This window comes from Nelumbo lutea, chromosome 3, assembly GCF_056320005.1.
Source record: "Nelumbo lutea isolate HS-2025 chromosome 3, American lotus-T2T, whole genome shotgun sequence".
Lineage (NCBI taxonomy): Eukaryota > Viridiplantae > Streptophyta > Magnoliopsida > Proteales > Nelumbonaceae > Nelumbo > Nelumbo lutea.
Window position 1 is genome coordinate 87414389 of NC_142686.1, and position 14203 is coordinate 87428591.

At 39.4% G+C, this 14203-nt stretch overlaps 1 protein-coding gene across 1 annotated transcript; it reads right to left on the minus strand.

Annotated features, from left to right (window-relative positions):
* Nucleotides 1–3715: 3715 nt before the first annotated feature.
* On the minus strand, nucleotides 3716–9165 carry LOC148866218 (9-cis-epoxycarotenoid dioxygenase NCED1, chloroplastic-like). Its single transcript, XM_088981072.1, has one exon. The coding sequence runs from the start codon at nucleotides 5986–5988 to the stop codon at nucleotides 4117–4119; it is 1872 nt and encodes a 623-aa protein (XP_088837198.1). The 5' UTR covers nucleotides 5989–9165; the 3' UTR covers nucleotides 3716–4116.
* Between the last annotated feature and the right edge of the window lie 5038 nt (nucleotides 9166–14203).

Here is a 14203-nt window from a genome sequence, read left to right on the forward strand (position 1 = left end):
GCACAACCTGCAACCTCTTCGAATGCATCTACCTTGGCTATGGATCCTCCAGCCCTGCCTTCTTCTGAGCCCTTGATTGCTCTTGATGAGTTCAACCCTGACCATTCTGATGCTCCACTCCATCGTTCTGGTAGGGTCACTAAACCTTCCGTCCTTCTTCATGATTTTTATTGTTATTCTACCATAGTATCTTTACACGAACCTTACACCTATCGCGAGGCTAGTACTGACCCTCTATGGTAGAAAGCAATGGCAAAAGAAATTCATGCTCTTACAAGTACTCACACTTGGGATTTAGTTGACCTGCCTCCAGATAAATCCGTGATTGGTTGTAAATGGGTCTATAAAATCAAGACCCGGGTAGATGGTTCAGTTGAAAGGTATAAAGCTAGATTGGTAGCTAAAGGGTTCATACAAGAGTATGGCATTGATTATAAGGAGACTTTTGCCCCAGTTGCCCTTCTCACCTCTATGCGCAATCTTATTACAATTGCTGTAGCTAAGCACTGGCAACTATTTCAGATGGATGTTAAGAATGCTTTTCTCAATGGCGATCTTTCTGAAGAGATTTATATGCAGCCCCCTCCTGGTTATGATCATCTCCCTAATTAGGTTTATCGTCTCCGTAAGTCTCTATATGGACTTAAGCAGGTGCCTCGAGCATGGTTCTCCAAATTCAGCTCTACTGTTTGTCAGTTTGATTTTAAATCTAGCACTTATGATCATGCCTTGTTCATTCGTAAGACCTCTCAGGGTTGTGTCATTCTCCTCCTTTATGTGGATGACATGATCATTACTGGCGATGATTTGCAGGGCATTTCCACTCTTAAGACTTTTCTTAGCAAACAGTTTGAAATAAAAGATCTTGGTCGACTAAATTATTTCCTAGGCGTTGAGGTCTCCTCCGACCAATCGGGATATTATCTGTCTCAGGACAAGTATGCTATTGATCTTATTTCTCGTGTAGGACTCACTGATACTAAGACTGTTAGCACTCCGATTGAGCCTAATGCCCATTTTACAGCCACTGACGGTACTCCTCTTAGTGACTGCACCTTATATCGGCAACTAGTTGGCAGTCTTGTATACCTTAGTGTTACTCATCCTGATATTGCGTATATTGTTTATATTGTGAGTCAGTTCATGTCTTCTCCTCGCAATGCCCATTATGTTGTTGTGCTTTGTATCATCCGTTATGTCAAGGGCACTTTGTTTCATGGACTTCACTACGCCAGTTCTTCCTCTCTTCAGTTGATCGCATATTTTGATGCTGATTGGGCTGGTGATCCTACTGATAGATGCTCCACTACTGGTTATTGCTTCTTTCTTAGAGATTCTCTTATATCTTGGCGTAGTAAGAAGCAAACAGTTGTCTCTCATTCCAGTACTGAAGTTGAATATAGAGCTCTTGCTGACACTACCTTCGAGTTGTTATGGTTACGATGGTTATTCCATGACATGGGACTTACTCATTCATTTGCAACCTCACTTTACTGTGACAATCATAGCACCATATAGATTGCCCACAATGATGTATTTCATGAGTGCACTAAGCATATTGAGACTGATTGTCACTTTATTCGTTATCATGTGCTCGAGGGTACTATTCGCCTTATTCTTGCCTCTTCCCAGGATCAGTCTGTAGATATATTTACCAAAACTCACTCTCCTCTTCGCTTCCATGCTCTAGTTAGCAAACTCCAGATGACTGGTTCATTACCATCTTGAGTTTGAGGGGGTTAGTGTATTCTATCAACATTAGTATCCTAAAATTAAGGAGAGATAGTCCTATCGAAATTAATTTCCTATCATTATCTCCTTAATTCTGGGAGAGATAGTCCTATCGAAATTAGCTATACATATCCTTTTTGTATTCTAATTTAGGTAGCTGATATTGTATCCCTAGCTTTATTATAAATAGGGTTGTAAGCTATTGAATTAGATATCAAGAATTATTATTTTCTCCATTTATCTTCTTTTCTTTTCGTATCAAGTGTTCTTTAATCATCTTATGATAAACATGTTGTGTCAGAGTTTTGTTTGCATTGTCAGCGTCAAATAGAGTTAGAAGGAAGATGGTTAAATCAATTTGGCTGATGATGTTGGAAAAAGAAATTGACACATCCTTATCCTAGTAAGTAAAGAGGATTTTGTTATCGTACCCTGAACAGTTGGAATAAGGCATTATTGATTGATTATTAATTACCACTGATAATCACTACATAAAGTCGACAACAGTCTTAGTTTCACATACAAGATAGAAGTGATTTGTTAAAAATTGAAGGAATTACAAGGTTGAATGGATTAAAAAGAATATTTACAAAAATAGTAAAACATGATTTAAACATTAATGATTTAACAACTGATATGGATTTAAATAGAGTGATAAATCGGAATTGATGTAGTTGAGCTCATATAATTGGGATAATATAATGATGATGGTGACTTGCCTTGGCTTCACATCCAAATAATCTACCTCAAAATTTTAGCCCATTTCTTTGACTCTATAACCTCTCTTTTCTTGTGAATGCCTCTAAGTATCCATACTCCAAATATCCATTTTAACATATCACCTAATTCAAAGCATCATTGATAATCTCAAATTGTTATTCAGGCCAATAATATTGATGAGGGGTGATTTGATCTTCGAGTGAGGTGATAACATGTGGCATCTCAAAATAATTAGTTGATATCTCATCATCATATAAGTAAACTTTGGGAGCGCTTTAGACACCTTGCAACCGCCTTTGCGACTAAGGCACCACCTTGGTAGACCAAATTGCAAACGGCCAGACGTCAGGTCAACATAAGAGGCAACCTACTTCTGCCGAGTTAACCCAAGTTCAGCTAGCAACCTGCCTAGAGTGTCAACCAACCTCTTCTACGAGTGGAGTGTCGTCTCTAACTTTCATAAGATCATGATACCATGCTGAAAGAGCCAATTATCTCCCCACCCATTTCGGGAACGACTGAATAAGCACCACTCACTTATGCAAAATCCACCTCTAGGCATAAAACCACATTCGAACCAGATGGATTAGAAATCTCCAACACGCTTCATGAGCCTCATGATAGCTTGTCTATATAAAAATATCCATTTCTTTAAAAAAAATTAGTCATGATTTATATCATTCACAACTTTCTAGCTCTCCCACTTTTTACCTCTTACAAAACTCTTCTCTTACTTGAGCATAATAATGCTCATCCCAAATAAAACATATTCTGATATCTTTATTTGCAGCTCAATTAGGCTATCTACTCAGTTAAACGTCCGAATTGTCTGCCACGATAGGTCGAGCAACATCAAATACTTTAACTACTTTGAACATTGTTTTGTTCACAGCAATGGCAGCGGCAAGGGCGATGGCAGAGTGGGTGGTAGAAAGGCCGATTGATTGCAAATTCCACCTTAATATTGATGGCCTGTCAAATCATCAGATACAGCGGTATATCCGAACTTGAAGGCAGGGGATATTTGTAAAAATAAATACAAAAAAATGGTTAAAATTCATAAATGCATGAAGGCCCAAGGGATGGCTGAGCAGAAAAATGAAAAATCCCAACCACCATGTTTCATTGCCTCCCCCACGATAATTTTTTTCAAATGGATAGAAATCATAGAATCGCAAAAAAGGGCTTTATAGAAAGTGTACCCATGAAAGAAATGCTCTGTTGGTGATATATGTTGAGAGAGAGAAAGAGGGTACTAAATGAATTAATAAGGTAAAAAACATGTGTAAAATTTTATTATTTACACCAAGCAAAAGCAAAAGAAGAGATCTAGAGATACGTCTAAGAACACATGGATATGGACCTGGACATCAAGTACTCTAAAAAAAGAAAAAAAAAAAAAAGAGAATAAACAGAAACCAGCTGAGCTGCATCTCTACCTACAGTGCAAAAGCTACAAACTGGTTCTTCCCAAAACTTCTCCTTCAAAACAAAAAAGGTGAAAGCAGAAACCCCACCAAAGGGGGTTATATAGTGGAGGTAGGTGTTAGGAGACTCCGGGGACGTATCTGTCTTTCTCCAAAGCATCCCTCAGGTAAAATCTCCTCAAGAAGGACTAGGACGACTAGGACGAGAATTTGGGTCCGCTAAAATCTACAATAGGGTCTAGGCTTGTTTCTCCAAATCTTTGGAATTTATGAACGTGCCGTGGAAACCGTAAGGAACGCGAGAAGGTAGCTTGACTGAGGCTTCCAACTGTAAATTCATGGCGTTTACTATTACAAGCTCTGATTTTGACGTCTTCTCGTCGTGCATGAAAGCCAGTATGTACCCATCATCTTCTCTCTCTGAGTTAGGGTGCCTCAGCACGAAGAATGGCTCGCCACCGTAGCACAGGTCTCCATACAAGAATTTGCTCACTTCCCCGGTGGTGAGGTCTACCTTGGCGAAGCCGGAAACCCTCGGCCATGGCTCGGCAATTGCTAGATAAGCGAACTGGCTCTTCCTCCCCAACCGATTCCGGTTCACCATCCCGGCTTCCAAGTTCAATTGGTCAGAAACAGAGATGATGGGTCGCCGCGTCGACTTACCAGTCTTCAAGTTGAGTCGAATCTCTGAAAGGACGCTCTTCAGACCCTCTTCGCATTCGTTGAATATGGAGTCCGGTGGGGTCATGCAGGAACCGATGACGACGACCTCGTCTGTCTCGGGCTCTTCCCAAGCGTTCCAGAGGTGGAAGCAGAAGCAATCAGGGACTTCCACCCATCTGATCCCTGAAGCGTCGACGGCGTTCTTGTCCAAGATTCCAAACCTCGATATCTTGTTCTTATCGTAGACGACCGGAGAGCCTCCTCGGATCATCTCCTGGAGCTTGAACACCACTTGCTGATCGGGTATAACCACGAACCTTTCGGTGATCGCGAAGTCGTGCATCATGGTGGGCTCAGTGACAGGAATCTCAACGTCCGGTGACTTCTGGCCATCTGGGGAGAAGCTGAAGTACTTGAGGTATGGCTTCTGGATGACATCGTAGCTGAGAGCGAAGAGCTTCCCCGAAACTGGGTCGAGCTTTGGGTGAGCAATCATTGCGGAGCAGAGCTGGCCGTTGAAGTCGTAACGGCCAACTGTCTCGAGGTCGCCGGAGGCAGTCACACGCACATGGTAAGGCAAGTCGTCCTCGGACATGGCAAGAAGGTGGCCGTTGAAGTAGACTAGGCCGGCGTTGGCGACTCCGGTGCCGTGAGTATGATCGACAAGCCCAAAGAGTCCTCTGGCGTAGAAAAGAAGGAGACGAGCAATACCAAAGTGGCCGTGAAGTTCACCAATGGCTTTGGGGAAGACAGGGCGGCCAAGGGCTCTTTCCTGAACCAGACGCTGGGTTTCAGTGAAGCGGCAAGCATAGCTTGCTGAGCCGTCTTCGATACGAACAGCGTGAACCATACCGTCTCCGTCGAAGAAATGGTGGCCGGCGACTGGCTCGAACAGAGGATTGGCGCCGTTACGGACGTAAACACCCTGAATGCAATCGGGGATACGGCCGGACACGGGAAGGGAATGGCGAACGGGTTGTTCAAGTACTGGTGCGAAATTGCCGGCGATTTGAACAGCTGGGTCAGCTGTCTTGGGTAGAGGGTGGTGGCGCTCGCGGGATACCAGAGCGGCCTCGACGGCATCCAAAGCAATGGCCGCAGCCCGTTGGAGTAGATTCCATTGTGGAGCTGAAGGGTTGGTGGTGGTGGGGGTGGAGACCGAATCGTCCTCCTTGGTTTTGGGTTTGGTTTTGAGCTTGGGGAGAGGAGTAGTAATAGTGGTAGCGGCAGAGGTCGTTGTTGGTTGGAAGGTCGAGGTCTGCTTCGGGAAATGGAGCACTGAAGGCGTCGTCTGGAGAGAGCAATGGAGCTGGGCTCTTCTGTTGGGCTTCTTTAAGATTATGGACTTGGAACTGTAGCCCAAATCCATCAATGGAGAAGGCTGAACTAAGTTGGAATTAACAAATGTACTAGATGTGACGGAAGCAGCAGCAGAAGCCATACTCATTGTTTTTGAGGTCTTGGGATTCACAGTGTAAAGAGAGTGGTAGACTGGCAGTAGAAGTGAGAGTAGTAATGAATGGTTTGTTTTTGGTGTAGTGATATTGTGAGATGGAGATTTTGATGCTTTTGGTTTGGGTGTTGGAGGAGAGAGAGAGATGGAGATTTGAGTGAGTGAGCAAAGAGAGGAGAGGTGAGTTGAGGAGGGAAGTTGAGAGGTTTATATAGAGATGGGGTGAGGGGGGTGGACATAAGAGAGGAAGTCCACCACAACTTCTAAGGTAAGACCACCACGTGGAGGATATTGGAAAAACACAGCAATTTTGACATTATAAGGATTAGAAAGAGGTTGGAGCAAGCCAAAGCTCCTTAGAAGTTTGACACGACCACCTCCCCCGGCCCACCCTTTTCTCTCTCTTTAAAAACAATTATGAAGGAGTCTTTAGACATATATTAGGGAAGGTTCCTTGATTTGTGAACCACCACACATGGCACATAATAACATTTGAGATGTTTGAACAAAAAGCACATAATTGATTAATGATAAAAATAAAACCAAAAAATGTTTCCCCTCCCACACCATATGGTAAACCATAGTCCTTTTCTCGCTTCTCCCCGCGTTCCCTCCTCTAATTTAGGTCATCTCACCCACGTGGCTCTCTTCTCTACTCTCACCTGAAATCTAGGTCACATCACTGCCCCACACGTTTGCTCACAAAACACACATTCTCTCACTCTCTCTCTCTCTCTCTAAAAGTTACCCTTCTTCTCAGATGAAATCTTTGATGTTTATACATATGCAGCATATGCCATAAGTAAAATAAAAAACATAAATATGTCCCAGGAATTTTTTGGTAGAATTTCAGGATTAATCCATAAAGGTGAAAAGATTTTAGATTTAGATTAAATTATTAGACTTAATGATATATGGAGATAATGCATTTTTTTAATTGATACATACATGTGACTGAAGGGTATTAGATATCAGACTCAGATATTTATTTTTTTGTTTATAGATAAACCAGCTAGATGGGACCATATCTCCTACCTAGAATTTATTGCTATTTCTTCTTAATAATAAACTTAAGATATTTTAATTGACTATTACTTGCTATTCCAAGAAAAAGGGGATAGTCTAGTCTAGTTGATAATAACATTTGAATATATAGGTCCTTCTTCTGAGGCCCAGATTATAGGATACATGTTAGGAAGTAGATGTGAGAATACTCAATTTAGTTATATATTTAACATCTGAGATAATAACATGATGCCAGATGATTGTCACTTTCTTGACCTTTCATCACAGGGCAAGCTAAAATTTTGAGCACTAGCTAAAACTGTAATAAAAGCTTGGTTACTCATTGCTTATAGACTTGCATGTACAATTTAGTTGTGCACTTTTTAATTTTTTTTTCAAACAAACCTTAGGATTAATTACAGTGAGCAACCTACTTAGAAAGAGAATGAATATGGCAGTTAATTATTTATAATCATGCAAAACAAGGAAGAAGACCCACAGAGAACCTAAGTTGTTGACACCAACTTTTAGAATTTTATTCAACTAATAAGTGAACTTTGATCTCTAGTAAAATCCACTGTTCATTACTTGTTGGTATTATGGTAAAATCTCGGATTGTCAAGCGTGAGAATGCGGGTTCGAGTATGAGAACAGTAATTTTATGTAAACAAAAAAAAAACAAAAAAAAGAACCCTATCCAGTCCACCCCTCGCAAGATAACTGTGACCAACATTGCGTAATAGCCTTTTTTTTGATATATAAGAAAAAAAAAAAAAAAAGAAAGAGGATAGTTCATCTCAATGAATTATTGCGGAATTTCTTAATAAATTTCCCCAAACTTTCTGGTTCTCAGTTATTTTCTATCAAAACAAATACAAATAATGTATTACACCTCTTTTAGGGGGCATGTGATGTTGAGGTTCCCTAATAAACAGCAAATTTCAACCTGTTCACACTGTTGTTGTTAGCATATCTCTTGCTTCAAGATTTCTTCTTTAACAAAATGTTGAGTTTTTTATGCCTCTTCTTCTTTTTAGGTAAGGATTCTTTATTATCCCCTATCACTTAAGACTAGTTTAGTATGAGAGGGTCTCAACTCCCAATCATCAGCTAACAAACATATCCCCCTTTTTCCATTTTATTATATACAGTATATTTTAATTCATTTATACATACCACTGTACCAGGCTGAGTCTAGTGTCATGGATGACTCTCGACCACAGTTTGGGATGGGAAGAACATTTAGCATTTAATCTATTCAACCCAAAAGACGTGTAATGGCAATGCCCCTTTTGATCCAGGCCGTTCAATCCCACCTCTTGAACCAATCTCACATTCTAAAATCTATCCACGTGTATGCGCGCAATGCAATGACACACTTGGCAATCAGATCCTTTATTTTTATTTGAAAATTAATGGTTAGTCGGGTGGCATTGTTATTTGCTAATAGTCTAAGCAATAATGCACAAACTTCCTAGTAGTCCATCCTTCTTGCTTATTCCTTTTAAATTTCATTGTGAATTAGGCTTTGTTTAATGCTTCTTGTTTGAATAATTGTTTAGCTTTAATTAAGCCATAGCTTTTCCCAAGAAATGAAACAAGAATCCTAGAAATGGCTAGAAAATCCATACACATATTTGACAAGATTCTTTTACCTCTAATTTGATTGCCCAATGCCAAGTCTAGCTTAGCTAGACTTGTCCTTGCTTGTCCTCAGCACCAAGTACTGTCTAACTCAGCCAATTGCACTTGCTTCTGGGGTCACCACTTCTTGAAAAGCAATTGATGGAAGGTCTGAGTTATAGATAACTCATCAGGACACAAGATGTGGAATTGGCCCTGACTTCAGAGTTTGTTTCCCAAAAGGCCGAGGAATATTCAGACGAGAGAAGTGCCATCCAGTTGCCCAGAGAGGTCCAATTGGGAGAGTAATCACCCTGAACAAACATGTCAGCAGCTTGGTAGCCAGCCCTACTGCTTTTGTTTCTCATTGGCTCTAAATTGCTTAGTTTCAACATTTCCAGCCAATTTAGGTGGTGATGAAAACATAAAAAATTAGACATCTTATTCAGTGCAAACTTCCTCTGAACAATCAATAACATTAGACAAGACATTTCCCTAAAAAGTTACCTCAGGCTAGGGCTGCTGAGTTGGTCTTCCAAGTGGCTTCACGTCCCACAAATATAAGGCCACTAGGATGTTGGCTGCATTCTGTACATCGTACATTGAAATGAGATCTTAGATATCTTTCTTTCTCTTGATTTCTCCCTTTTCATCTCCTCATGGATATATATGTATCAGTTGGCGAAAGATAGAGCTAAAAAGTATTAAACTTTGTCAAAAGGTCAAGTAACTTTGGCAGTAGAAAAAACAGAAGAAAGACAAGAAACATCAAATCCAAAAATCCTGCTGGTTTTTACTTTCTAAGAACAAGCCATGAAACCAAGCGGTTTTGGCATAATCTATGGGAGGCAATAAGTCTCATCAGCATCTGTGAGTCACGAGGCTAATCACAAGAATTATCACATGTTCTGGGACAGGAAATGGTTTATTTATTACCCTGTTAACATGGGCTGTGCGATTCTTATTTTAATTATTAGTTAGTTAAGACTCTGAACTTCTGATACTGTGAGGATCCAGAAGTTGGTTATCGACGTTAGTAACAGTTGGGCACATGAGATGTGCAGAGATTGATCTATATACATATTATATACACTACATGGACAATTAATTTAGTAACATGTGATGATTGATGAATGCAGAAATAAATAAGGGTCTGGTTCAGTGGTTCTTCTAAAATTTATTTGTTGAACTGAGTGAGTTTGGAGAGTCACTATTATTATTATGTTATAAGTGAATTGAGATATCAGATTTGAATAACATGGGTTGCAGCTTAAAGGAGTACAAATTTATGCTTAATTTATATAGGGAGATGTGTAGAACTTAAAAGAAATGCATTAACATCTCCAACTTTGTCTTAAACACTTGCTAATCATAGAGTTCTGAATTATGCAAAGGCATTTAAGCAACATTATTGCTACTGTCAGGACTGCGCAAAACAAGGGTTGGATCCATAGAATGCTCTTGAAATAATGAATTTAAGAAAGAATAAGGGTGAAGAACATAGAGAAGATCAGACATAATTTAATTAATCAAGGAAAGCTTATTAAGAAACACCAAAGCATATGGGTTTTCATTTTGGATGCCTGCTTGATCATACCAATGATAAATCAGTCAATGGCCCCATGTGTGACACGTGCAAGGGGATCCCTTGCATATGGGGGCTTCAGGTATCGGCTCTCATTTGGCCACGTCTGCACATGGTGGCACATGCACATCTCCCCCTTCTTCCCCATGGTTGCCCCAGACCTGATCTCCCAAATCATTGAGTCAAATGGAAGGAGAGCATCCTATGGAAAATTAAATTTTTGTTTTTCCAAGCCCTCTAGCTAGTTGTTTCCTCCAATGGGGTATTTGTTTGAATTGAATGATCAGGCAAATTTAAATTTCAAATTCTAGGTCTATTTTCAGCTCTTCTAAATACATCTTTTATTAATTCCCAATACCCAACAATCAAATAAATTATATTAATTACCAAAAACAAACAATCAAATGGAGTATAATGTATTAGAATTAATGGGTATATAAATCATTTGGTCCTCTTCCTTCCACAACCCGTTTGATTGGCTCATTTTCTTCTTGTTATTATAGTATTAATATTTTAATTTCTTTATTATTTAATTTGGCTCATAAATTATGCATTGGGAAAGGTGTCCAACCATCATGTGTATCACCAAAATAATAAATGGGGGATTCCCTAACCAACCAATCTCACAAGAAAAACTACCAACTGCCAGAACCCACTAAGCTAATAGTGGCACAGAACCCAAGCATGTGTTAGTAATAGTTGTAGTAAGCTTGTTTTCTGTTTGAAAACAGGAGGGCTACAATGTTCAAGTAAACAGCAGCCTCTCTCTTGCTGGTCATGCCTTCTGATACTTTTGCTCTCCTTGTAAAGAGAACCAATCCCTTTCTTCAGAGAAATAAAGGGAGCACTGCAACAAAAACTCTTGAAATTAAATTTAAATCGTTTCTTTTAAGTAAAACATGATAATAAGCCAATTTTTATGCCTAATGAAGTCAAACATTGATGAGAATATACATGGAACTTGAGGATGGAATAAGTCTAGTGATTTGAATAAGTAGATCTAGCTAGGTCCATCTAATGTTGTATTTGATAACTTGCACATGGAAGACATAGCTTCTGGGAAGAATGTGAGGTGGGTGGACATATCACTGAAGGTGTCCCTTCAGTATCCAAAGAATTGTGGAAATTGAATCAACAGCCTTGACAAAGGAAGAAAAACTAAAGGGTCCTGTTGCAAGCACAAATTTCATTTGTTTCTCAAGTTTAGACTAGCTAGAATAATAAAGCCCCATGAAACCCACTAATCTCCTTGTATGGCTAAGGAATCACGCATTCTATAAATACAAGAGTTTTGCACGCTACTCTTAACTCAGACTCTTACTTTTTCAACCTAATGAAGCTTGAAGACAAGTCATATCTCCATTTTGTGTCAAAGGAAATTTGACCATACCAAAAAGAAAGGTTCTAAATTAGAAGTTCCCCAGCATTACTGAAATTCCTTTTTCTCTCCTTGAATTATTCTACCAAGAGTTCCACAAGCATAGGAGTCTCAGTTTTATGTTACAGAGGGACTTACCACTTTCACATACAGACAATCTGATTCATCTAATAGTTTCATTTAGACTGTCAAAATAATTCTGTTGCTGACTTCATAGTGAATCCCTCATGACTTAGATTATTAATTTGTGGAAAGAAAAAAAAAAAGTTACAGCAGTTTAATCTAAACCATATATACTTCTTAGGACTGATGGAAGTTAACTTGTAACAAAATTCTAATGACATTGATAACCCCAGAAGTCTGACCACTTAAACCTATAAAACGTTCAACCAAAAAGAAGAAAAGAAAAAAATAACAAATCATATTCCACTTTTGATGTAGTTGAGGATTTTCTTAGGCAAGAAAATCCACCATAGCTCTCTTATAATAGTGGGTTTTTACTTGACTAAGATGATGTATGTATTCTTTGCTTCCAGAACTACTACGTCCTTGCCTCCTTGGGCATGTAGAGCATAAAAAATATCACTAGCTCCATGAAATTATAGCACTTTCTATCACTCACATGCATTGTTTTTTCTCTCCTATTTTCTATCAAACCAAACACAGCCTAAGAGCGTTTCAACTTTAGCTAGCATACTGCTTAATTAATTTCTATTAAGAGCACAGACGTTTAACATGTTGAAGTCAAAATATAGAAAACTGCGATCTTTTCCTAGTTGCAATTCTTGTCAGGGTTTTTTGTCAGCTAGCTTCTTAATTAGACAGATAGATAGATAAATCCATGGCTATCTCTCTCATCATCTGTATCCTGGTGACTTGATCACCAAGTGGCTGCATTCGATTCTTTGGCCATGTCCTCATCATGCATGGCACTCCAATGGTTGATATGAATCATAATACATACAAAACCCATTGTTTCCATAATAAGAGAAAAGACAAGTTGCTTCTAGCCCTCTCCTACTTCACCTTCTTTAGGTGGCAATGCTTTTAGCTGGCAAATCGTCAGAGCCACTATGGTCCCTTGGTCACTTGCCCACTGATGGAATCCATTGCCAACCACTTGAAAAGCTGTCTTTCCCCTATTTAATCTGATTCGTTTCCTCATACAGAGGTTTGGATAATGAATGTTAACTAACCCCTAATTGCTATTCATGTATAAAGGTAATTACCCTTTTTAAATCGCTTTGTCACCTCAAATATATATTCACCTAAAAGTGATTCCCAAATCAAGAACTCTGCCAAATTAGGTGAAGAAAACAAGGTTTAGTGACCCACAGAAGTGAAGAGAAAGTTGAGAAACAGACCCATAAAGACTAAAGCTGTGTGTGTGAGAGAGAGAGAGAGCGAGAGCCAAGAATTACAGAGTGGAGGGGAAATGAAGTCAACATGGAGATGGATTATTGACGTAATGTGATGTTCCGGTAATAAAATCTGTTCCAGCAGTTCAATTGGAAGTGGACTCTTGTGATGTGTGTCGTATACAATAGGGGAGGGAAGGGAAGAGAAAAGCTGCCACTGAGTCACTGACACATCTCATCACATCAAACTCAAAAGGGGAGGGAGGGGGGAGTGATAAAATTTCAAAAATACAAATAAAGAAAACTTGGGCAATTTCGACGGTTATTACCGGCCAAATTTGCTTCCACGAGAGGCCCTTTCCTTGTCGGATTTTTGTCTGGGGACCCACATGACCATACACTCATTTGGAGCCCACAAGAGTAGATGTGGACAGTGGGCTTTTCTCTTGGTGACACATTGACATTGTACAGTCTTTCAATTGAAAGTGAGGAGAATAATAATGGTCACTCAGCAACCCAACCCATGTGTCCATGTAAATATGCCTAGACATATTATTTTTTAACTCTTACCTGATCTTACTTTTGGGTTAGTTTTCAATTTTATTTTATTTATTTTTTTAATTTCTCATGTCTCGACTAGGCCTTGTCTTTTCTGATTAACGATGAACCGCCATTAACAGACAAGCCCAGCACACAGTTTGAGTAATTAACCATTTTCTTCTAGGAGCTTCAGAGTTCAGACAACCAACCGCAAATAATTCCTCTTTGATTCATCACAATACAACACTTTCTTGTCTACCCATGCCTCTTGCGGGGACAGTTCCAAGTCCATTTTTTACCGAAACTCAACAAACAGTTGTTCTTGTTTGAGAAAGAACCCATTTATTATTCTTCTTCCTTTACTATGGTTTTTTTTTTTTGATCCAAGAATGACTAGAAACAGGGTCAAACCACCGCCAGGCAGTGGCGGAAAAGGGAATTAGTAATATCAACCATTCCCACAATGTCCCACCTTCTTCCTTTTCTATCATGCAATAATAGTAAATATTTACCAACCGAGTAACTAATCCCAACCCAATCAATTTTATAGATCAATTGATAAAAAAAAATCAATTTCATGGAAAAATGTTGTAATCAACTCAATAGAATTGGGGTAAACTCCAAAACCCCTGGGGTGTGTCACTTTATTGTATAAACTATCAAAAGTTGCAGAGATTCCCCACGAACTTTTATGAGTGTATAGAAAAAAAAGCTCCTCCG